A 21,169-nucleotide genomic window follows, 5' to 3' on the forward strand; every position below is an offset into this window, starting at 1 on the left:
AACGGTCGCCGACCGTTGCGACGTCCCTTGGCAATGTTTTTCGGCCCGATAGATTCTCGCGCTGCGGAGCAGAAAGCGCTGGTAGAAAACACTTTTTATTCTCAATTTTATTTTCGGAAAGATGTTCTAGATAGCAACGAGAATCGTCGATAATGCTAGAAGATGGTACGATCATGTTGCCTCCGTAATAGAGCGTAATACAAGCGTCGATAGACGTTAGCTCTTTGGCTTTCGTCTGTTCGAACTCTCTCTCTCTCTCTCTTCGCCACCAAGAGGTAGAACGTACAGCATTTTCCGGAGATACGCTTTCGCTTTTCGTGAATTTAGACCACGTTGATACGCAAGAATATCGAAAACACCGAAAGTGAAGAAATGTTCGTAGGAGATTTAAAGGCGCAAAGGAGCGCGGAATACGCGTAATATAAAGGGATATACCTGTTCGATTCCCAAGCAAAAAGATAAAAACGATTTAAAAGGAAAATGAATGTGAGAAAAGGCGCACGACCTCGCAGGTGTTACATTTTACGTTTCTTTTTGCCACAAAGTGATTCTTCGCTGGTGAGAAAAAGATCGCACGTACTCGTGTATCTCGCCACAAGGACTTTATCGTGTATCGTCGATAAAATCCGATAATTCGGTTAAGGAAGATGGCGAGAAGAAATTACGAAGGGATAGAGAAGAGTCGATATCGAATCGATAACATCGCGTCATGCCCCGACAAGTATCGCAAACAGCGGCGTTCAAATTTGCAAAATAACGACGATGTAAATCGCGCCTCTTTTCGAAGAATCAGGTGCTATCTTGCAACATTGCCATCTTTCATATACCTGGCCTTATATTTTATGCAAAATCGCCAAATTTAGCTGCGTTAATTGACATTTACCGCGGCAGCGCGTCGTTAAACTTCGTGTATGGTCGTTTAATAAAGTTGACAAACTCGATGAATACGTTACCCAACGGAGAACGTGTATTAAATATGGGCGTGCGTAGCAATTATCTTTCAAACAATTTGCGAACTTTCTTTCGCGCGAACATCTCGAAAGATCGGTGTCTTCGATGCTTCGCCGGCCAATCTTTTTCCTAATCGCGAATACGAAGAAGATACGATACGATAATACCACGACTTTAGGATTTCCGTGTCTTTCGACGAAACGAATCTTTCTTTTAATTCGTACGCTTGTAATTTCGATTTATTGCAGCAAGTGGCCACCCCCACCGTCGTGAAGAAGATCTTACGAATGAAACAAGAACAACCAACCATGTTCGCTTGGGAGATCCGAGAACAGCTGGCGCGACAAGGAGCTTGCGATCCTCAAAGCTTACCCTCCGTCTCCTCGGTAAATCGAATTCTCCGAGGCGGTGGACTTCATACGGATCACACGGGGATCGAGGCTGGTTCACCCAGCACGTACGCCTCGCAAGTTTCCTCGAACGTCGCCAATAGAGGTGAGAATACTTGATACTATGGTAATGAATCAACGCGATAAATTAAATTAATACCAGATTCCGACGAAGAAAGAAATTGCCCGTTGAAATTGAAATTCGAGACACGCCGAAACGATTTTCTACGAAATAGCCATCGGCCCGTCGCGTCCTCGTCCGCGTCCTCGCGGACTCGACGAGCTCGACGAAACCTCGAACCGCTCTCGCGTAATCACGCGAATTCTCGAGAAAGAGATCGCGATCGCACCAAATAATCGCACCAAAGTGTCAGCTGATCGTCCAGCTTTCGAACGATCGTAGTGAAACGTCGAAATCGGCTCATTATGCGAAGGAAAGCTGCATCGCGAGTGCGCCATTACCGGCTAATGATCCCCTAAACATCTGTCCGTATCTCGGAATCACTGTCCGAATTTTGTTCCATTGTTTTTGTCCTTTTTACGATTCGCTTCCATATAGACGAGAAACGACAAGAGAAAGAAGAAGAAGAGGAAGCGACCGATGCAACGATGCAACGATTAGAGGGAAAAGAAAGGAGGAACGAAGGGGGAAGAAGGAAGGGGATAGAAAGGAATAAAAAGAAGAGGAATTCGTAAAATACCCTGTGGCCGATTGACTCGTCAGCGTGCTGCAGCGTGATGAACGACACGCAACCCCTTAAAGCAACTCGAAATTTGCCTCGAAATTTACCTCGTTTATACCGTAAATTGTCTATAACGTCGTAGTCTTCTTTTTCACCTACCGAGAACGAGAGGCTGCGTCACGAAATTTGTGTCGATCAAACGTGATACGTTCGTCCTGTTGCACGGCCGGTGTTTCTTTCGATTTTAACGTTAATCGCAAGGTCCGATGACCTTGGTAACTCTAACACTCCCATAAATCAGTCATTTTCGCGGCAATGATACGATTCCGTCTTTCCTCTGGCGATCTTCCACGAACTTTTAACGATGGAACAATATGATTTCGTCGAGAACGATGCAAACGACACCGTGTATCGGTTGCAAGTCGAAATTTCTCTCTTCTTGTTTCCCCCTTATCGTATAAACTTCAAAGTGACGCGAGTTACGAGAAAATATAGACAGACATTAGGATCGCCTTAAATAAATCTTGTACGTCTCGCGTAACGTGACCGTTCAACGCAATGGCTAGCTCTGCGACAAATAAGAGCAACGAAAGACGTTAATAAAATAAGATGATATAACGAAAGCGTTAAACGTTAACGAGCTAAATTGAATTTTATAAAATGTATTTTATTTTTACCCTCAGACACACTGATGAGAACGGATTACCAATTATTTTATCCGGGATCACTGGGACCGTTGCACATTTCCACAACTTCCGGTAATACCAGCGCACCATCTTGGAATCCAAGCTTTTACTCGTCTCTTTATCAAGCAACTACGCTGCACTTGCATCATGGAATGCAATCATTCACGTAAGTCTAAGTCGTTTAACCGATCTCTGTTTCCTCGAGTGGCCCTTAATCGGACTTTTCTTTTCTCTTTTTTATTAAATCTCGAAGAACGGATCGGTAACAAAGACGTCGCTCGTTATCGATCCGCGTTAGCGCGTTCGTTTCGATTAAACTTTGAATATCCGTTGCAGATCGTTAGACGTGGAACGTCTGTCGGAACAAAGCGGACCGACGAACCAGGTCGATTTAAAATCCAGCTCGAGCTCGATGGCGGGCAGCGACGACTCCTTGGACAAGAGCGACCTGGACGAGAACACAGAGTCCCAAGACCACTACAAGCCTTTCCAAAATTCGCCTATAATCCTAGAACTCGGCCAGAAGATCGGCAGCGATCGTAGCGCGTTCGTGAGACACAGTACATCCGGCTCGTCCGGAAACCTCGAGAATCGACAGAGTCCACCGCCAACGAGCGGTGACAAGCAGAAAATAGCGTCTCCGCGAATCTTGGAAACGGGAAACGAGCAGAGCACCATGGCCAAAGAAGCGGTGGTCGAAGGAAGACCGGCGCAACCTCAGAGAAAAAGGAATCCTTACTCGATAGAAGAGCTCCTGAAGAAAGACGAAGGTAAAAGCACCTCGAAGAGGCCGAAATTGACGAATCTCGGGGTGGTTCAACCCTGTGGAATTATCCTCAACAAGGAAATCTGAAGGATCGCGGCCCAGAGATAAATAAAACGGAGGCAAAGAAGAATATTTCAAGATCTGATAAGATAGAGGCTAAAAGATGATCGTCTGGATTTGGGAGAATTTTCGATACGCAAAATCAAGGATGATGAACGTCGAGGACGAAGATGCGATTGAATGAAAACGAAATGGACGGACGGGCTAGGACAGAGGGAGATATATGGTCGGAACGATCGATGAACGTTGCGACGATAAAATTGGGGGCTAGGTTTACATTACATATTCGTGGCTCTGTATTTTTCCGATCTATCGATAAAAAAAAAAAAAAAAAAAAATTTCTAAATACTCTTTATTTAGAAAAATACTTCTTTCTCGGAATAACGAATCGTTGAGAAACCGTTTAGTCTTGTACAAAACTTATTTATTAAACTCTCGTTTTAAGAGGATTAAACTACGTCCGTTAAAGAGAAATGTAACATAGTTTAGCAAAAAGGTGGAACAACGTCATGTTCGACGCTTGAGAAATTACATTGTAAAGGAATAAAAAGATAGAGATCGATAAGATCGGTACACCTTCTTTATAGATATGCGAAAATCTCGAAAATTAAAGCGATCGTCGTTGTACTATCGATACGGAGAAAAAGTATAAATTATATGTAACGTTAGTATGAATCGTCGATTATGTATCGTTGACCGCAATATCGTAGGTTAAACGTAAGTCTGTTAAGATAATTTATAATTAAATTATTTTTATTCGTTCTTCCGCGTCCGACAGCGTCGATGATCTTTTCGAAGAAGAAAGGAGATCGTCGATATTATGCGTAATAACGGGACGATAAAACACGATAAAGGAAACTCATTGACGTTGATGTTTTATCAGTTTCGATGATTTTCGATAGGATCGGTTTTGCGATCTCCGAATACTGAGAATTTTCTGTCGTGTAATTTGCGTGTGGTGTATGATTTCGTTTTGAAAGCAGGACGATGCCATATTATTATGTACGATATTTAACTTTAATTTAGTCAAAGAAACTTTGACGTATTCTAATAAAGTGAAACGGCTAGTAACCTTAACAATAAAAAAGATCCTTTTTTTTTTTTTTAATCCATCGTGCCGAAGCAAGAGGTACGGAGAGCGGATCGTTGAAATCCATCATTTTTACCTACTTCTCTTTCCGACATACCTATTATACAGATATATTTGCCCCGTTCGTCGACAAAAAGATCCACTCGTTCCTTCGATATCTTTAGCGTTCGATCGGCAAGCATCTTCGACAACGTAAACGCGTCCATCGATCAAGATGAAAAAAGCGCAAATTCGATCTAGAATGATCCATTAGGGATAGGAATGTCATCTAGCGAAGCATCGTAAAGTGGCTCTAATTCCGCATAAAAAAGGTGGATAGAACCGTAGTAAAACAAGAGACGAAGCTCGTTAGAAAGCACGATTAGCCCATAACTAAGGAAAGCATGCGAAGCTCAACCGATACAGCCGGCCAATTAAACGAAAGCCTAATAAAGCGATGGCAATAAAGCACGCATCGGTAACGCGAAACAGCGGAGGCGCGAGGATGTGGTAAAGCCATAAACGGTTCGGCCTGAGTGTGTCATACGTGGACACAGCACCGCGTATACATAGCTTGTAAAATACGACATGGACGATGGTCACCGTAAAAAGAAGGTGAAATTAAATGGCGGATCGCGTCCCACGAGTCTTACGAACGATCCTATCCACCTTTTGCATTTATAACGTTGTAAAAACTTTTTATCCGCCTCCTCATCACGGACTAATTAATGCACTATAAAACGCTAACGCCTCGACGTCCGCTGATTTATCCGCCTCCCTTTCTACTGTACGATTGCACGCCGGTCTCCAGCTTTCGTAGCCCGCACTGCTCCTCCGTTCGCCGCTCATCGTCATCCAGTTATTAGCCTGAATGATAACAGGAAGTTGAACAGACGAGAACCTAAAAATAACGCTTTTTAATTATTGTTCGCTGCGCGTAAGCTTTTTAGACTCAAATTTTTGCAACATTATACGATCAAATTAAAATAATTTAATTACAGGTAGATCGAATATTTTACTTTCTTTCGGGCTATTTAAATTGTTCAATTTACTTACGGCATTTTAAAGACGAAGAAGAGAAGAAATTTTGAACGAACGGTAGATTCGTCTACGGTAGATTTGATCCGAGTAGTTATATTTGTATCGATGTTTAGTTATAGCATTCCCTTCTTATACCTTCCATTTCCTTATTCTTATCTGAAATACAAATTTTCCGAAATTTCTACACGATGATCTATTTTTTATACATCGTGTCATTGAAACAACCGGTAAAAAAAAAACAAGTAGAATAATAATACTCGTATATGCTATAAAAAAAAAAAAAAAAAAAAAACTATTCATAAGATTCCACTCTGTCGAATAGATGCAGTCCGTCAATTGTACATGTTGGTCATACATCGGTTGCCAAGTAACCATTTGATACACACATAGTTCAGCAAGGTTGTGAGAAAGGCATTGTAACCAGTGATATGTTTTATCTGTGATTAACAATGGCAGACGATGTAAAACCTGAAACAATTAAAACCACTCAAGATTTACTCGGCAAATACTTCAAAAAGCCACCTCTCACCGAAAAATTACTAAGAAAACCACCGTTTCGATTTCTTCACGATATCGTCTCAGCGGTAACGTATCTTTTGCTCGTGTTTCTGCCTGTAAATAAAACATGAATATAATCAATGCTTTTATAACTAATAAATGAATGGTATCATAGGTCATAAACGAAACTGGTTTTCTGGACGGTTTGTATACAGAGGAGGAACTAAATTCAGAGAATATAAAGAACAAAGAGGCGAAACTTGCCTATTTAACAAAACTGATCGACGTCGTGAGTAAGTTATAATTTTCCTTGTATTGTAAAATCTATAACGTTCTTCGACCTTCTATTCCAATATACCGGGCAATAATTTCAGAACTGATTACCGGCGCTAATTTAACCGTACGAGCCAGTAAGATAATCTCAGGCCAGGAACCAGCCAAAACAAACGAGTTGTTGCAAGCAATCGGAAAAGCATTAGACAAGAAGGTAACGATGATTCTACGACCGTAAGAAGCACAAACGACTATGCGATTATCTACGTATATAAATATATAAAAAAACCAACGACAACAGATGTTTTACAAATTAAACAGATAAGCAGCGTGGAAGCCATCGAACGATACAAGAAGAATTTAGGAAAAGGCAAATCTAGTTCAAAAAGTAAGCTGTCTGTAGCGAGAGACGAAAGAAAGTCAACGTCGAAAGAAACATCCCAAAAAAGGGCTTCGACGTCGAAAGAAAAATCTATAGAACGAAAAAAAAAAGCTGTTAACGATGGTAATTCAACGATACGTGAAGCAACGCGTAAAAATGAAAATCAAGATTCTCAAAAAAATGTCGAAGCTGCGGAAGTACCACGAGCCGAGGTAATTTAATATATCTTACGCTTAGATTATGAACGTGAAAGAGAGTAACCGAATTCACGTGTTTTAGCCAGCTGAAGAAAAAATTCCCGCATCTGCGCACAGAAGAAGCTCTTCGTCTGCCAAACTCAAACAGAATAGACCGTCCACACCTTTGTCTGAAACTCTGCAGTCGGATAAGAGAATGGACGAGAACAAAAGACAAAAGGAATCCGAGAACAAGTCGAAGCGTGTAAGAAATGCTGAAATTAACGAATTACAAAATCAAATACTCGATACGTCAAACTCCGTTAATTCAGAATCGAAATCTGCGCCAAACATCGGAGATAATAAGTTAGATGAAAATATAGACAAGGTGGTGGAGTACAAGGAAAATGATATAGCAAATAACGAAGCTTCTTTACAAAGCATAGAAAAGTCTGGTCAGTCGATATCAGAGACGCAAATGTTTCAATCGGAAAATAACGATGCTAGGTATCGTTCGAGTTAAATTGTATCTTATGAAAAATGAATATTTGTAATATTCAACGATAACTTGATAAAATACTTTCAGTGTTCCACGATCAAATTCTAGACCAAGAACTTCCTTACGTCCGCCTACTGCGAGACCAATTAGCGCCAGACCCGCAGCACCTAGAATACGAGGCAAAGCAGAGTTAATGGTTAACGAAGAAATACTGTTAGATCGTTTTAATACTTTGTATGTTAAAGATCTTACAGAGAATATAAACTATCACTGCCTTATTTTCTAGAACGCCTATGGGAAACATTAGCGTCATTGTGGAGAATTCTGATCTTAAGGACGACGACGATGATGCCGAAGACATGGTAGTCATGGAAACTAGAGTAACTGGTAGCGATTCCTTAGAAAACAGCGGCAACTATAAAGCCGATGATCAATTAACGCAAGAACATGGACACCTTGTTGCTCAAATATTAGAAACACAAAAGGAATTGGTTAATAACGATAATGTAGACGTGATACCTAAAAAAACAAATATTGTAAGTACAATTTACCATTATCGTAAAATATTATTTTTACGTCGTTATACTATTTCAATGTAACGTGAAACATAATATTTGTTTGTTATTAGACATGGGATACAAATTCGAAACGCGACGCTGTAGCTAAAGAAATCGATAAACTACGAAACACGATACAAACGTTAACACGTGCAACAAATCCACTTGGGAAGTTATTGGATTATTTTCAGGTAACTTATTGATTTATTATATTTTACAATATCGCGCGTGTAATTTACGTTACTCTTAACAGGAGGATATAGAAGTCATGCAAAAAGAATTATTAGAATGGAAAAACCAATATCAACAAGTAAATGAACAACTAAAAATAGAAAAAATGTAAGAATATACGTATTAAGTTTTGCATCGTTTAAAATTGCTTAGTTTAATCATGTATATGGTTCTCTTTCTTTTTTCAGAAAAACGCAAGAATTAATAGAACCTATGAAAGAAACATTAAAAGAAATTGATCATAATGTGAAAGTACAATTGGATAAAATATGTCAAGCAAAATCGCAGATTACGAAAAATGATCAAAGGATACAAACATTATTAAATGGTCGTGTGTAAATTTCATTTCACCGTAATCTATAAAACGATAATATTTTCTCATTGTCTTTAATATAAATAACATAAGTGTACAATCTCCTCTAAGTTTCTAGTCAAATATTGTACATATGTACGTAGAACACTGAAGAATGTAATACGAAATGTAATATAGTATAAGTAATTAAGAAATAACTCTAATAATCTCCGTTCCTTTATTCAAGCTTATTCGAACAGGAATACTTATACAAAATATATATGTGTAACTTAATGTCATTACGTTAGTTAAAAATATTTTTATACCCGCATATCACTATGCATTTATTTCTACATTTCATATTTATCTTGTAGAGCCGAAATTTCATCTTCAGGCACATTTTCGACCGTTTTGCAATATTCGAACAACATTTTTAAGTCTAAAAATCGAAGAAAAACATTATTAACACTTTATATTATTTTAAGTTTTGTACAATAACGCTTACTTTCTTTGTCACTGTTACTAATAAACATGATGAGTGCTCTAAATCGCTTAACTCGACTGAGATCTTTTAAGTAGTAGAATATCTGATTTTTCCTTCCTATGAATTCCGTTCTCAAAACTTCGATTATTTGGCTAAAAATATCCGATTCCATTGAATCTTGAAATATTTTCGGTAAACTACCCTCTGATAATTGCTGGAATTTGATTTACTAATTAGATTAAAATGCATACTTTGTATATTAAAAAATTAGAACTTTTACACATTGTTCTTACCTTCAAATACTTATATCTAAATTCTAGTGAATTATTTCTTTTCCAATTCGTTAAAAACTGTACAGCTGTTTTCGGTATTGGAGGTATAATACTACCAATATCCTCCAAAGGTTCGGAAACTTTAATATAAGTATTATCTTTCGCAACATTATGCGCTTCCACTTTCTGCACGGGATCTTTATGAGGTTCTTTTGTTCGTACAGGATCATCCTTTTTATATACAGTTTTGTCATTAGTATACTTATACTGATCGATACCGAATTCCACTTCTTGGATAGGTATTTTCGTCAATGATTTCTGTAATCAACAAAAACTTTAGATATTTTCCAGCATGGATGTTAACGTTGTAGTTTTACCTTTGAACGTAAATGAGGAGGCTTCTCTATCGGTTCTATTACAATGACTTCGTCTTTCTCTGGTAACCAATCTGGTATACGTGGATCCCTTTTCACATTAGTATCAATCGCATTATCTTTTCCATTCTCTGTACTATCTTTAATATTTACAACACTTTTATTATCTTTACTTTTCTCCATATTTTTAGCGTTTATTATATTCTTGGTTTTCGTTGTTTGTACATTCGATGCAGTATTATTCCACGTTTTTTCAGCAATCTTTTCTTCGATCGTAGTCCTTTTAATATCTTTTTTCTCAATCGTTGACATTTTCTTACCTTCCTTCGCTATAGTACTTGTCTGTACAAAATAGCATTGCTAAATAGTATGTTAACTAAATAATAAACTTTGTCTCTTAGTTATTAATTACCTCTGAACATTTAATCTTGTTTTCAATTTGATTTAGCAACAATTTGGCTTCCTTATTAGAAGGTTCTAATTTCAAAACTTTTTCTAAATCATGTTTAGCTTCTTTATATTGTTTTAGATTCATTCTAGCTGTTGCTCTTCTGTGATAAGCTTTTACATAACTCTCGTCTAATTGAACTGCAGTGGAACAATCAGATTCAGCAGAATAAAAACTACAGAAAAGTGTAATATTTTAGTATCGTCTGATAATTTTTAATTGAATATGCAGATATAATCAAAAGGCATATATACTTGTCTAGTTTTAACTGACAGAGTGCGCGATTTGCGTAAAATACTGCATCATATGGAAATAGTTTTATAGCCTCTGTATAACAGCCAATTGCTTCAGACCATTTCTGTTGTTGCACCAAAATGTTGCCTTCGCTTTTATGTTTTGTTGCTTTTTGATGCGCTTTCTCTAATTCTTCTTTAGACATATGTTCGTCTTCAGAATCATCTGATTGCTCGTTATTATCTATTTTTCTGCATTCTTTATCCTTTGAAACAATATTACAAGTAATCAGAATTTTCCAAAGTTTCATCGAGTTTTACGGAAAAAAAAATGTTTAATTCGATATTCACAATACATATTCACAAACTTACTACATCAAATTTCTCCCAAGCAGAATAATCGTGCGATTTGATCCTTTTTGATTTAGTATCACCTTGATCTTTCTTTGTGGAGGCACTTTTGGTTTTATTTTTATGCTTACTTCTAATTGGTGGTAAAGTAATCTACAAAAGTCATCCCTATAAGTTTATACATTTCTATGAATATGATCACAACTTGTACCTGACCACATTTTTCTTTCCGTAACTGCTCATCTTTACATCTCATTTGTTGCTCCCAATTTTTCATGTCAAGAAATTCTTTCTGTAAATCTTCTGCATTATCCTTCACCTGCTTTTGCATTAAGATCGATTTATCCATTTCGTACAACTGTATTTACTATAATAATTGTAAGAAAAGATAAAACGTCAATTGCAAATTTAGGTTATGTTTCGCTCCTTCTGAAAAAACGAAAAAATATAAATTATGATTCCACTATTTAACTATTAATTTATTAAAATATTTGATTATTTGAAATAAAATTTTTACTGAGTTCACATCATACATCACTATTACTGTTAAACACGTACGTATTATAAAATGTTTATGCAATTCATTACATTAAGATTATTACACTTTGTCACCCGTTGGAAAATTTCGCAATGAATTTCTATATATCAAAATACTTTTTGCTTTATCGATTTGCATCGAAATTCTTAGTCTTTTAAACAACAAACCCTTAATTCTATCTGCACGGTACTTATACAGGCACACAACTTTCAACAAATTTCGAAGTATATTTTTCAACACTAGCGCTTCGCATCTGGCAATCTTTGAAGTTAATATTGATAGGAAAGTGCGGAGCGAATTTTCTATGGTTAAGTTAACCATAAAATTAAATGTCAGGTAATCATAATTGATTATATGAAAATAATGATCGTTTAATATACCCATTTAATAATAAAAACCACTGAAATGAATGTATTTATAAAGAATGTCTTTTATTGCAATATACGAAAAGCATGCTATCGATTTTTACATACCGAAACAAAGTTAAAGAAAGAAGCACAATGGTTGAAACCTACAGGATATAAAACAGATATTCAAATCTACAATCCCATAACAAAATGTAAAGTGCCGTTAATTTTAAAAAATAAAGGCGTCCTAACTTGGTATCTTTGTGGACCTACTGTATATGATTCGGCACACATAGGACATGCAGTGTAAGGTCTATTTTTTCTCTTTAATTGCATATAAGATAATAATAAATTCTTTGGAAAGGGTTTTTTATTTGATTGTTAAAATTAACATAAAAACGAAATATAATACTATCTTAATGTTTGCAATAATTTAGTTATTAAATAATGAAGATATGAAAGAACATTTTAAACTTTCATTCATAGGACTTACGTGTATTCGGATATTATCAGGAGAATATTATCAGACCACTTCAACATAAATGTAGTAATGGCCATGTGTATAACAGACATAGATGATAAAATAATAGCACGCTCAAAAGGGTTAAAACAAAATTATAAGGATCTAACAAAACATTATGAAAACGAATTTATCGAAGACATGAAGATGTTAAATGTTACAAGGCCTCATCTGTATTGTAGGGTAACTGATTATATACCACAAATTATTCAGTTTGTGAAGAGCATTCTAGACAAAGGCAATGCTTACACTTTGAAAGATGGTGAAATATAAAATGTATCAATTTAGCTATTATTTTTATTGTAGACTTTAATTATCGTAAATGATAATTATTCTTCATATAGGATCTGTTTATTTTGATACGCATAAATATGGAACGTATGGCAAGCTATCAACTCCAATATCCGATAGTTTTCATCCTGATAAAAAATCTTCATTAGATTTTTGCCTTTGGAAAGCGGCTAAGGAAGATGAACCATTTTGGGAGTCTCCATGGGGTCCTGGAAGGCCAGGGTGGCACATAGAATGTAGCACTATTGCAAGGTAGAGAGCCGTATTAGAATCCTTCTGTTTTTTATGTTGTATCATAAAGCGCATTAGAGCTAATATATATAAAATTTGTATTTCAATTAGCACAATTTTTGGAAGTTCCGTGGACTTTCATAGCGGTGGGATAGATCTCATTTTTCCACATCATGAGAATGAGGAAGCACAATCGTGTTGTTATCACGAAGTAGAACAGTGGGTCAATTATTGGGTACATTATGGATATTTGTCCTTGAAACACGAAAAAATGTCAAAAAGTCTTAAAAACACCATCGGTATAAGAGAATTCCTTGAAAAATATACGGCAAATCAGTTTAGAATCCTTTGTCTACTTTCGAATTATAAAAATGGTATAGTTTGCAATAATTTGTTTATATATATATATATGATTAAATTATTTTAGATCAAATGTAAATTTCATTAACTATATTTTTAATATTCATTTTTCAGAACTTCAATTTTCCGATGATGTAATGAATAATGCAATAGCTGTGTTACATAAAATTGAACATTTTATTAGCGACTGTCATAATTATATCGTTGGAAATTGGGATACTGGCAATGTAGATGAAGCTACGTTATTTCACGTTAGTCATCTCGTTGGATTTTATTATTTTACATAAAAACATATATATTCATTATTGAATTAATATTTCAGTGTTTGGAAGAAACGAAAATCAGTATTAATACTGCATTAGAAAATGATTTTAACACTGCAAAAGCCATGAGGTCACTTATAAATCTAATTAATGTAGTTAATAAAATGTTACATGATCCTCAGGTAAAATATATATTTAGTAGCTAATATTGATTTACTCGGATATTCTCAACAACGAACTTAGAATATACTGTTGTATTAAATTTAGAGTAGTACGAACACTTGTAGTACCTGTATACCTGCTGTAGCTGCAGTATTAAATTATACATCAGAGATGCTTTCCAAATTCGGAATTTTAAATCCTAGTACAGTAAATGATTATAGAATGGACAGCGTCGTCGAATGTTTGATAAAATTTAGAGGTACTGTACGTAACAAAATTTTAGAGCAAGATGTGAAAGATGAAACTTTACTTACGGCGTGCGATGAAGTACGATCGGAACTTTCCAATTACGGTATAATAATTAAGGTAGAACATTATACATATATTTCAATAATTTAATTTTTAAATTATATATTTTATATTCTAGTTCTGTCTTTCCAGGATCGCAAAACTGAAACTAGTTGGAGTATCAAGAAATATTAAATACAAATCAATAAGAATCTTTAATGGTAATTTAATATTTTTAATAAAAAAGAAAATACTTGTTTTTACATTTATTTCCTTGCTGATTTTACATAAATAGTTCACTATTAATCAGCTGAATTAGTTTTTAATTTTTTTGAATTATCATTGTCACTATTTTCACTATTTTTCCTTTTCGCTCCAGCTTTCTTCTCTGCCATTGTCTTTTTTAGTCCTTTCATTTTTCTTGTCTGTATACTATTAATATTTTGTGCTCCAACATGTACACGTCCAAAGGTTATTCCAAGTTTATCCACAGATATATTCTTCTTCTTTTTAACCTATCGTTTGATCGTATATTAAATAAACAAATGAACAAAAATAAATACTAAATCATTATTTTTCCTGTCAATCATTATTTCCAAAATGACAGATATTACCTTCAGTTCTTTTGGTTTTTTACAAGCTTGCTTGAACAAATCTTCAGAAGCAAGTTTCGTACGCCTACAAATTAAATCTGCTCTTGGACCAATTTCTTCTAATTCAATTCTTGGTATTCTACAATCAGACTTTTTTAAAAGTATCCTAAAACATAATTTTATTAGATAAATTACATTTGAAAGAACTTTATATAACGGTACACAATAACATCAAGGAAGAAAGAAATGTACCTGTAACTGCGTACAAGTATTTTATTGTCAATAGCGGTGAAACTCAGAACATGTTCGAGACCTTGAAGCCTAATCTTTTCAACTGGTTCCCTTTGAAACATATCCACAAACAAATTTTTAATTCTATTTAACTCATAGTTATTTTCAAAGAGATCTCCATTGAAAACTAATAAGGGTTTTATTCCTTCTGAAATTTTGGGAACTTTAAAACTTTTCAGTCCTTTATAATTTTCTATGCCAAATTCTACCATATCTAATAACGTTTGTTCGTACATTCTTCCCATTACTAAATTGTGGGGACGTTTTTTATTATGCAAAGCGATCATAAAAAGCGGCGCATTATATTTTACACAAAATTTTTCGATAGGTGTTATATCCTCAAATGGTAGTATATCATTTTTCTTTTGCATTATCTGTGCATCTGGCTTTTTTAAATCGTACTAAAACCAAATATTCATCATGTCATTCACGTAAGTCACTTTATCATTTCCATTTTATATAGTTCAACTTACCAAATCTTTCATAAAATCTACTACTATCTGTGAAGTGTTTTTACCTTTGAAACACAGAGTTTGTTTAGCATCCTCTATCAATTTCGGTTCTTTTTTCACAATAGCTCGTTTACCCTTATGAGTAGTCGGCTTTCTGCAATAAAAGTTGCATTCACATTTCTAATGTAGGAATGACGTATACAAAACAGACAGATAAGGTATAAAAATACTTTTTTTTTTTTCTTTAATAAAAGCTTTACTTTTAGCAGATGTTTGATAAAAGTCGATAAAAATTATAAAAGTTCTAATATGCATAAAAACTAAAAAGTGAATTGTAAACATACGTATATAACCTATACATTTTAATCATAACCAAAATACCTTATTTTACATAAAAATACCTACACTACTCTTTGCATCACGGTCATGGTGATAATTAACTTTAAAAACTGCACTTTCTTAAAATTATAAAAATACTGAATGAATATTTATTATGTAAGACATATCACAGCATATAACACACGTGTTCTTGCATAAATTCAAACTACACTCGATGGGAAATGGGAATTAAATGGGCATGTTTACAATATGGCAGTTGTTAGTCCATAATCTATAACCGCGGTCGTGTACACAAGTCCTGAAACTCCCGTAATGGGGGAAGACACAATTATGCGACGACCGATGTTTCTCCAATCCACCACCAGCGGCGTTGCTGCAGAGTAGTTAAAACAATAGGAGACACAAGGCCATAATGTTGTGTCCCCTAAAGCGAAATTTAATCATAAATAGAATTGTTTATGAAGAAATAATGTACACCTATTTACAAAGTAAAAAAAATTAATTTGTTTACTTCCACTATGTATTACCTTGTTGAAATTGTTTTGACTACTCAATATCATGTGTATGGTAAACGGTACAAGAAATCTTCTGTCCTCGAATCAGGAACTACATTTAACACAGGAGTTTCCACACCTGTGTATACAACTATGGTTATACGACTCATTCATATAAAGTTTTTAACTTTATCGATTAGTATCTTGTATTGCTTTTTTTATTTTGATTAGTCTTCTGTTGTTCTCTTTCCTTCATTAATCTCTTATACTCTGCTTGTTTCTCCATTTGTTTTCGTTTCCGTTCCATTCTTCGTAAAAGTTCTTCTTCAGATGCTAAAAATTATTTACGTTTCATTAAAAATTAGTCTGTAAACTAAACAACTAAATAAATCTTAATTTACCTGGTTTCGAATCTCCTATTTCAATATTATTTTGCTCTTTCTGATTACCCGGAACACTAGGCTGTACATGACTTTTCATCTCACTTGAAGTTTTGATATACTGCTCCGGCTGTGCAACAGAACTTGCTACTGTTTGTCCTACGGACACTTGCTCCTTCGCAACATTTGGGCATTTTGATTTTAATACATCCTCTAAAAAAAATATACAATACAACCAAATATTTTAATATAGCTCATATCATAAAAAATAAAAAGTTCAAAAAATTGTAGAAACCTGCTTTTTGTTTTTCTTTATCATTTTTATTACTTAGAAACGGAGTCGATTGAGCACATGGCTCTGGCATTTTAGTTTCTGAAGTTTTATTTTCTGTTTCGTTAAATAAACTATCAGCAACCATATGCGAATTTGATAACTTTTTCGATAGATTTTGTATCTCAGTACTCATCTCTTTACCAAAACATGACAATACCCTTTTAAAGGCATCTGTAAGAGAACCCTGAATAAAATAATAAAAAGAAGACTACTTCTATAATATACATAAATATAAAGTATTCAAATTTTAAACATACAATTCTCGCACAATGTATCGTTAAGCCTTTCATAGCTCCTTCTGTGTAACAATATCCCATGTCCTCGTGAAATGTTCCATCTTTTAATTGGACCTTGAGAAGTGTCACACATCCACAGACATATTTACCCATGAAAGTTTCAATAAAATCTAAAATATATTTAAGTAATAAAGTTTACATAGAGTACATAAAGTTTATATACAAAAAGATTAATAAGACAAACGAATGATTAATAAAATCCATAAAATATACACCTATTGTTTGGCTAGTAATATTATGACTCCATTTTCCTTCACCAAATATTTGATTTGCTAACAATATCAAATCATTATTAAGAGCTAGTGCTTTCACTAAATCTAATTGTTGTGGTAATGTATTTGTCATATTCTGTTTTGAATTTGTAGATGGCTAAAACAAATTATCTTTCATTTGTAATCTATATTTTTCGTATTTAATTCGTATAACTAAATCTTCTCAAGACACTGTGATTCATACTTACAATTTTTATACAAGACGGATAATTAACCGCGTTAATCATGGGTAATAATATATATCTAAACGGTTAAACGAATTTAAAATTATGCGATATATGATACCGTTACGCTATCGCTTGAACTCGCTCTTAGTATAATTGCGTGAAGTTGGCTTCAATGATTGTATCTAGAAACGTTCAGCATAAAAGAAGAACGAAATTTAAACCGACAGATTATACGCGCGAATGGAAAATTATACATTATCTAATTATTCGCCAAAGGTGTGGCTGGATAAGAGAGGTAAATGGTTCGAGAGAGACAAAGACAAGACATGTAAACTGGCATTAAATTATTCATTGCTATACCAAATTAATAGTTTGAATTTCTTAATACAATCTCTTGATATCTTACTCTCGGCAATTTTACGCGAAAACTTTCCCAAGACTTGTGCTGTAACTTCAAATTATTTATTGCAAGCCGCATAAACTAACAGTCCGAATTTCTCGATATAACTTCTCAACACCTTATCTTCGGCGGTTCGTGTAAACTTTCTTAGAAATTTTGCCGTCTCTCTTCTGCGTTATCTTCTTCTCGATCGCCGCGCACATAGGCACCCTGACAATAATTTTGTAATTTAAATCGTTGTTCATTTCAGAAACAGCGGTGAAGAATTCACATAAAGTACTGTGCAGTACCTAATTATCTCTCTCTCTCTCTATATATATATATATATATATATATATATATGTCTGGCGTTTATTTTATATTAGATACAATAATTTCTAAATCATGAAAGAAATCACCTAGTGCTCGAGATTATATTTCGAGATTACATCTTTAAAAATAAGGCATACTTCAATTGTCGTAGGTATGATAACAATAACGATAGTGTGATTTATTTTATATATTTATTTATACAATAATCATTATAATAAATTATATATATAATATATATTTATATTATGCGTGTGTAGTGATAATATATATTGCATAGAAATAATGTTTGACACGATTTTGGCGAATAGGTTGGCTAAATTATGCCTTGTGACTCACACAATTAATTGCAACTGATACTCACCACACTCTTGCTATCTTTTGATTAAAATCACCATCGAGCCTCTATATTTTAATTTTGGACTTTGCTTTCTTTCGATTGTAGGTAAGAATACGTGCTTTATTAAAAAGTAGCAAATTTTTCTGTATTTGTATGACTGCAAGTATATCGATAGTTTTCGATACAATAAATTATCGATATAAAATCTGTTGAAAACGCACAATTTCCAAGAAAATATATCTATATGAAGATAATACGCGAATAGAATCGTCAAGCTTCTTTCAATTGTCAATGTTTCTTTCTTAAATTATATTAACATTACTAGATAAAAATTTTTTATTACAGTAATACGCTACACTTAACAACTTTATCGGTTGAAAATAAAAAAAAAATGTTAATACGTAACAAATATGTTGCTACTTCTTAATACACACAGCTGTTAGTTCGCCATAATATCATTATACTCTTTAATAATCTTACCTAGAAGAATATCTGTCTCACATTTAATTATTTAATATAATAATCATAAAGTATATATAATAAGTAAAACTCTTAAACCCGAGGCGATAGTTCTATACATATACACTGATCTTTTTTTAGTAGGTTGAAATACCTAAACAACAGTTTTACTTTTAACAGACACGCAGTCACACTTAGTGTCATTGAGCTGATCTTATTACATCTAATTGGTTTTCAATCTATTTCGTTACAATCATAACATTAACAGAATATATCGGCGACAAGTGTTTTACTATGATATGGTCTACTTATACAAACACAGGCAGTCGTTAAAAAGAGTTCTATGAACGTGCTGGAAACACTGCTTGTATATATCGTGTAAACGACATAAAAGGAGAAATGTGTATTCATGTACAAAAGAACGATTTATACATTTATATACGTAAACGCCATCGTTTGAGCTATTACTGGGATTAAAATGTAAGTATATTGCTATTCCTAAATTTATAATATATCAAAGAAGAGATTTCGTTTGTTTAAGAAAATGTCTCTGATTGCTACAAATACCATTAAACACGATCATTTCTGAAACACTTTCTTTTGGCACTATAAAATATTGTATAATATATGTAAAAAACGTTATTACAAATAATTTAAGAAATTCACAAATGATGATTGAAAGTTTCTGACAATTCATTACCATTACTAAGGATTCGTAAAATTATTCCTACTATATACTTCGCATATTCGTATGTTATATACATGAGATTCTATCAATGCAACAGTATACATTTATCTAACTAAAAGTTATACTCGACAAAATATATGCTTAAAGAATAAATAGTGAAACAATAACAAGTTAAAAATCTTACATGTAGATAAAAATATTCTCTCTTTCTTTCTCTCTCTCTCTCTCTCTCTCTCTCTCTCTTTCTCTCTCTCTCTATATATATATCCATATACATATACATATATATATATATATGTATGTATATATTTTATATATTTAAACATAGTTGCATCAAGACCCCACATAGATTTATAAATAGCACTATGTTACATATTACCGCGTGTAAACGAAAGAGAAACCATTATAAAATAGGATTTTTATTGTATCTTATCGAACTATCCGATAACTGACGGTTATAACGCTTATTTGGCAACAATTATAGTTCACCTAAGTATTTCTCCCTTTATGCCTCGGAGCAAATCTAAATGTTGCACATACGTGTAGTAGTAGTCGAATGACAAGATGCATAAATTTGTAAAGAAAACGAGACAGTACAAAAAAGAAAAAATAAACATAATCACAGCTGAGTTGGCAGGCAGGTGGGCAATTGCAGGCATATTATTGGACAGGCTCGCTCGACATGCGCTTCACCGCTCTTTCTCTCTCTTTTTTTTTTTTTTTTTTTTTTTTTATACATGATTTTTGTGTTACTTGGTCGACATTATATTTCAATAGCCTGCTAAGCCCGTTTCATTGACAGATTCATTCTTAAACGTAATCATTAGTTCCAGGACTCGTTAAAGGTTCCTGAGCCTATTGAAATTAAACAAAAAAATTATACAAAATATATACATTTATATCGAGGTTCGATAAATAAATAAAGAAAAGTATATAAATAACATACACAATTCTTTTTTTTTTTTTTTTTTAACGAAATGACACATCACACACAGTAATTACCTCTTCTCCAACCGTAGCAGTGGGGAGTGGAAACCTATTCTTTTCAAGACTAAATTGATCTTCTGTGGTTTTCCTATACACAGGATTATCAAAGTTCATACTCGTTACATTACGATGAAGGTAATGCCTATAGCATAATACTGCTACTAATGCGAGGAGTAACAGCCCTAAGGACGCCACGCCTATCACTATCGCAGCGACTAAACCAGGGTCTGTGGATTCAGACGCTAGACCACCTTTGCCATCTCCATCTGTCGAATGCGTTGGATCTAAAACAAATTAGTCGGTCAGACAAAAGAAGGAAAGACGCGCGAACTAAATTAAAAATAAAGCTAACTAATTGAAAAGGGGTATTGTCGCGGCCAGAAGTACGCTCCGCTTGGTAGTTGCAAGCAATTTCTTCCGGCCTTCTGGATATTACACAACGCCGAAGGACCCACCGAATTATCGACTCAACTTTACTAACTGAATGATTTTTTACTTCCAATCACGCTAGTCTCACCCGTCTCCTCTGAGAGTCGTTCTTTTCATCGAGAGTTTTCGAAATTGCCGATTGGTCTGCTTCCTTAAAAACAAAGCCCGATCAACGCTCGTACGAAACTTCGCGACTCTCTCCTAGGATCGTCTATCCTTTCCGG

General features: G+C 34.3%; 6 protein-coding genes across 20 annotated transcripts in view; 3 read left to right on the forward strand and 3 right to left on the reverse strand.

Moving 5' to 3' along the window:
- Poxn (paired box pox-neuro) overlaps positions 1-4,034 on the forward strand; it is a 30,731-nt gene extending 26,697 nt beyond the window's left edge. Inside the window, exons 4-6 of the mRNA XM_072012432.1 lie at positions 1,200-1,446; positions 2,707-2,875; positions 3,046-4,034. Of these exons, the coding sequence (XP_071868533.1) occupies positions 1,200-1,446; positions 2,707-2,875; positions 3,046-3,562 (933 nt within the window). The 3' untranslated portion in view covers positions 3,563-4,034. The remainder of the gene's footprint in view (positions 1-1,199; positions 1,447-2,706; positions 2,876-3,045) is intronic.
- A 1,959-nt stretch (positions 4,035-5,993) lies between these two features.
- Positions 5,994-11,855, reverse strand: Spag (RNA polymerase II-associated protein spaghetti). Of its 4 annotated transcripts, XM_072012991.1 has the most exons (10): positions 11,320-11,452; positions 10,927-11,144; positions 10,737-10,868; positions 10,386-10,630; positions 10,096-10,306; positions 9,687-10,025; positions 9,331-9,627; positions 9,059-9,251; positions 6,175-6,257; positions 5,994-6,113 (listed from the first exon to the last, which is right to left on the reverse strand). In XM_072012991.1, the coding sequence occupies exons 2-9, from the start codon at positions 11,062-11,064 to the stop codon at positions 6,211-6,213; spliced, it is 1,602 nt and encodes a 533-aa protein (XP_071869092.1). In that variant the 5' UTR covers positions 11,065-11,144; positions 11,320-11,452; the 3' UTR covers positions 5,994-6,113; positions 6,175-6,210. The 4 variants fall into 4 exon arrangements, with proteins under 4 accessions (XP_071869092.1, XP_071869091.1, XP_071869089.1 ...); XM_072012990.1 differs by lacking the exons at positions 5,994-6,113; positions 6,175-6,257; positions 11,320-11,452 and adding exons at positions 8,633-8,992; positions 11,727-11,855; XM_072012988.1 differs by lacking the exons at positions 5,994-6,113; positions 6,175-6,257 and adding an exon at positions 8,633-8,992.
- Positions 6,095-8,600, forward strand: Ift54 (intraflagellar transport 54). Its single transcript, XM_072012987.1, has 10 exons — positions 6,095-6,229; positions 6,319-6,436; positions 6,518-6,630; positions 6,738-7,010; positions 7,078-7,481; positions 7,561-7,686; positions 7,760-8,009; positions 8,102-8,221; positions 8,284-8,369; positions 8,450-8,600. Exons 1-10 carry the CDS (start codon positions 6,095-6,097, stop codon positions 8,598-8,600), a joined length of 1,776 nt encoding a protein of 591 aa, XP_071869088.1.
- Cysrs-m (cysteine--tRNA ligase-like protein, mitochondrial) lies at positions 11,463-13,978 on the forward strand. The gene is made up of 8 exons (XM_072012993.1): positions 11,463-11,906; positions 12,087-12,382; positions 12,465-12,663; positions 12,754-13,016; positions 13,117-13,253; positions 13,325-13,447; positions 13,533-13,793; positions 13,869-13,978. The coding sequence occupies exons 1-8, from the start codon at positions 11,659-11,661 to the stop codon at positions 13,908-13,910; spliced, it is 1,569 nt and encodes a 522-aa protein (XP_071869094.1). The 5' UTR covers positions 11,463-11,658; the 3' UTR covers positions 13,911-13,978.
- Positions 13,926-17,514, reverse strand: Non3 (Ribosome production factor 2-like protein Non3). 5 transcript variants are annotated; one of them, XR_011801066.1, is made up of 7 exons: positions 17,355-17,514; positions 17,110-17,263; positions 16,856-17,004; positions 16,560-16,782; positions 16,286-16,477; positions 16,001-16,217; positions 15,160-15,205 (listed from the first exon to the last, which is right to left on the reverse strand). XR_011801066.1 is itself a non-coding variant. In XM_072012994.1 (6 exons), exons 2-6 carry the CDS (start codon positions 15,477-15,479, stop codon positions 14,018-14,020), a joined length of 954 nt encoding a protein of 317 aa, XP_071869095.1. In that variant the 5' UTR covers positions 15,480-15,814; positions 15,918-16,084; the 3' UTR covers positions 13,926-14,017. The 5 variants fall into 5 exon arrangements, 3 of the variants coding, with proteins under 3 accessions (XP_071869095.1, XP_071869096.1, XP_071869097.1); XR_011801067.1 differs by lacking the exon at positions 15,160-15,205 and adding an exon at positions 15,517-15,814; XM_072012994.1 differs by lacking the exons at positions 16,286-16,477; positions 16,560-16,782; positions 16,856-17,004; positions 17,110-17,263; positions 17,355-17,514 and adding exons at positions 13,926-14,230; positions 14,330-14,474; positions 14,561-15,000; positions 15,457-15,814 and having other exon boundaries at positions 15,073-15,205; positions 15,918-16,084.
- A 705-nt stretch (positions 17,515-18,219) lies between these two features.
- The window catches only part of LOC139992275 (low-density lipoprotein receptor), a 64,046-nt gene continuing 61,096 nt past the window's right edge, over positions 18,220-21,169 (reverse strand). For all 8 annotated transcript variants that reach the window (XM_072012979.1, XM_072012980.1, XM_072012981.1 and 5 more), the window contains 2 exons: positions 20,532-20,800; positions 18,220-20,384 (listed from right to left, as the gene is read on the reverse strand). In XM_072012979.1, coding sequence (XP_071869080.1) covers positions 20,340-20,384; positions 20,532-20,800 — 314 coding nt within the window. In that variant the 3' untranslated portion in view covers positions 18,220-20,339. The remainder of the gene's footprint in view (positions 20,385-20,531; positions 20,801-21,169) is intronic.

This window comes from Bombus fervidus, chromosome 11 (assembly GCF_041682495.2).
Source record: "Bombus fervidus isolate BK054 chromosome 11, iyBomFerv1, whole genome shotgun sequence".
Lineage (NCBI taxonomy): Eukaryota > Metazoa > Arthropoda > Insecta > Hymenoptera > Apidae > Bombus > Bombus fervidus.

Bases quoted from the DNA above. Each gene is read 5' to 3' on its own strand.
- Ift54 (XM_072012987.1), top strand. From the start codon at position 6,095: ATGGCAGACGATGTAAAACCTGAAACAATTAAAACCACTCAAGATTTA. The intron at 7,011-7,077 runs GTAATTTAATAT...CACGTGTTTTAG, and splicing joins CGGAAGTACCACGAGCCGAG to CCAGCTGAAGAAAAAATTCC. The intron at 8,222-8,283 runs GTAACTTATTGA...TACTCTTAACAG, and splicing joins AGTTATTGGATTATTTTCAG to GAGGATATAGAAGTCATGCA.
- Non3 (XM_072012994.1), bottom strand. From the start codon at position 15,479: ATGACCGTGATGCAAAGAGTAGT. The intron at 15,206-15,456 runs GTAGGTATTTTT...CTTTTATTGCAG, and splicing joins ACCGTGATGCAAAGAGTAGT to AAAGCCGACTACTCATAAGG. The intron at 14,475-14,560 runs GTACATTTCTTT...ATTATGTTTTAG, and splicing joins ATACTTGTACGCAGTTACAG to GATACTTTTAAAAAAGTCTG.
- Cysrs-m (XM_072012993.1), top strand. From the start codon at position 11,659: ATGAATGTATTTATAAAGAATGTCTTTTATTGCAATATACGAAAAGCA. The intron at 12,383-12,464 runs GTGAAATATAAA...TTCTTCATATAG, and splicing joins TGCTTACACTTTGAAAGATG to GATCTGTTTATTTTGATACG. The intron at 13,448-13,532 runs GTAAAATATATA...TATTAAATTTAG, and splicing joins AAATGTTACATGATCCTCAG to AGTAGTACGAACACTTGTAG.
- Spag (XM_072012990.1), bottom strand. From the start codon at position 11,064: ATGGATAAATCGATCTTAATGCAAAAGCAGGTGAAGGATAATGCAGAA. The intron at 10,631-10,736 runs GTAAGTTTGTGA...ATTGTTTCAAAG, and splicing joins CTTGGGAGAAATTTGATGTA to GATAAAGAATGCAGAAAAAT. The intron at 9,252-9,330 runs GTAAGAACAATG...ATCAAATTCCAG, and splicing joins TTAGATATAAGTATTTGAAG to CAATTATCAGAGGGTAGTTT.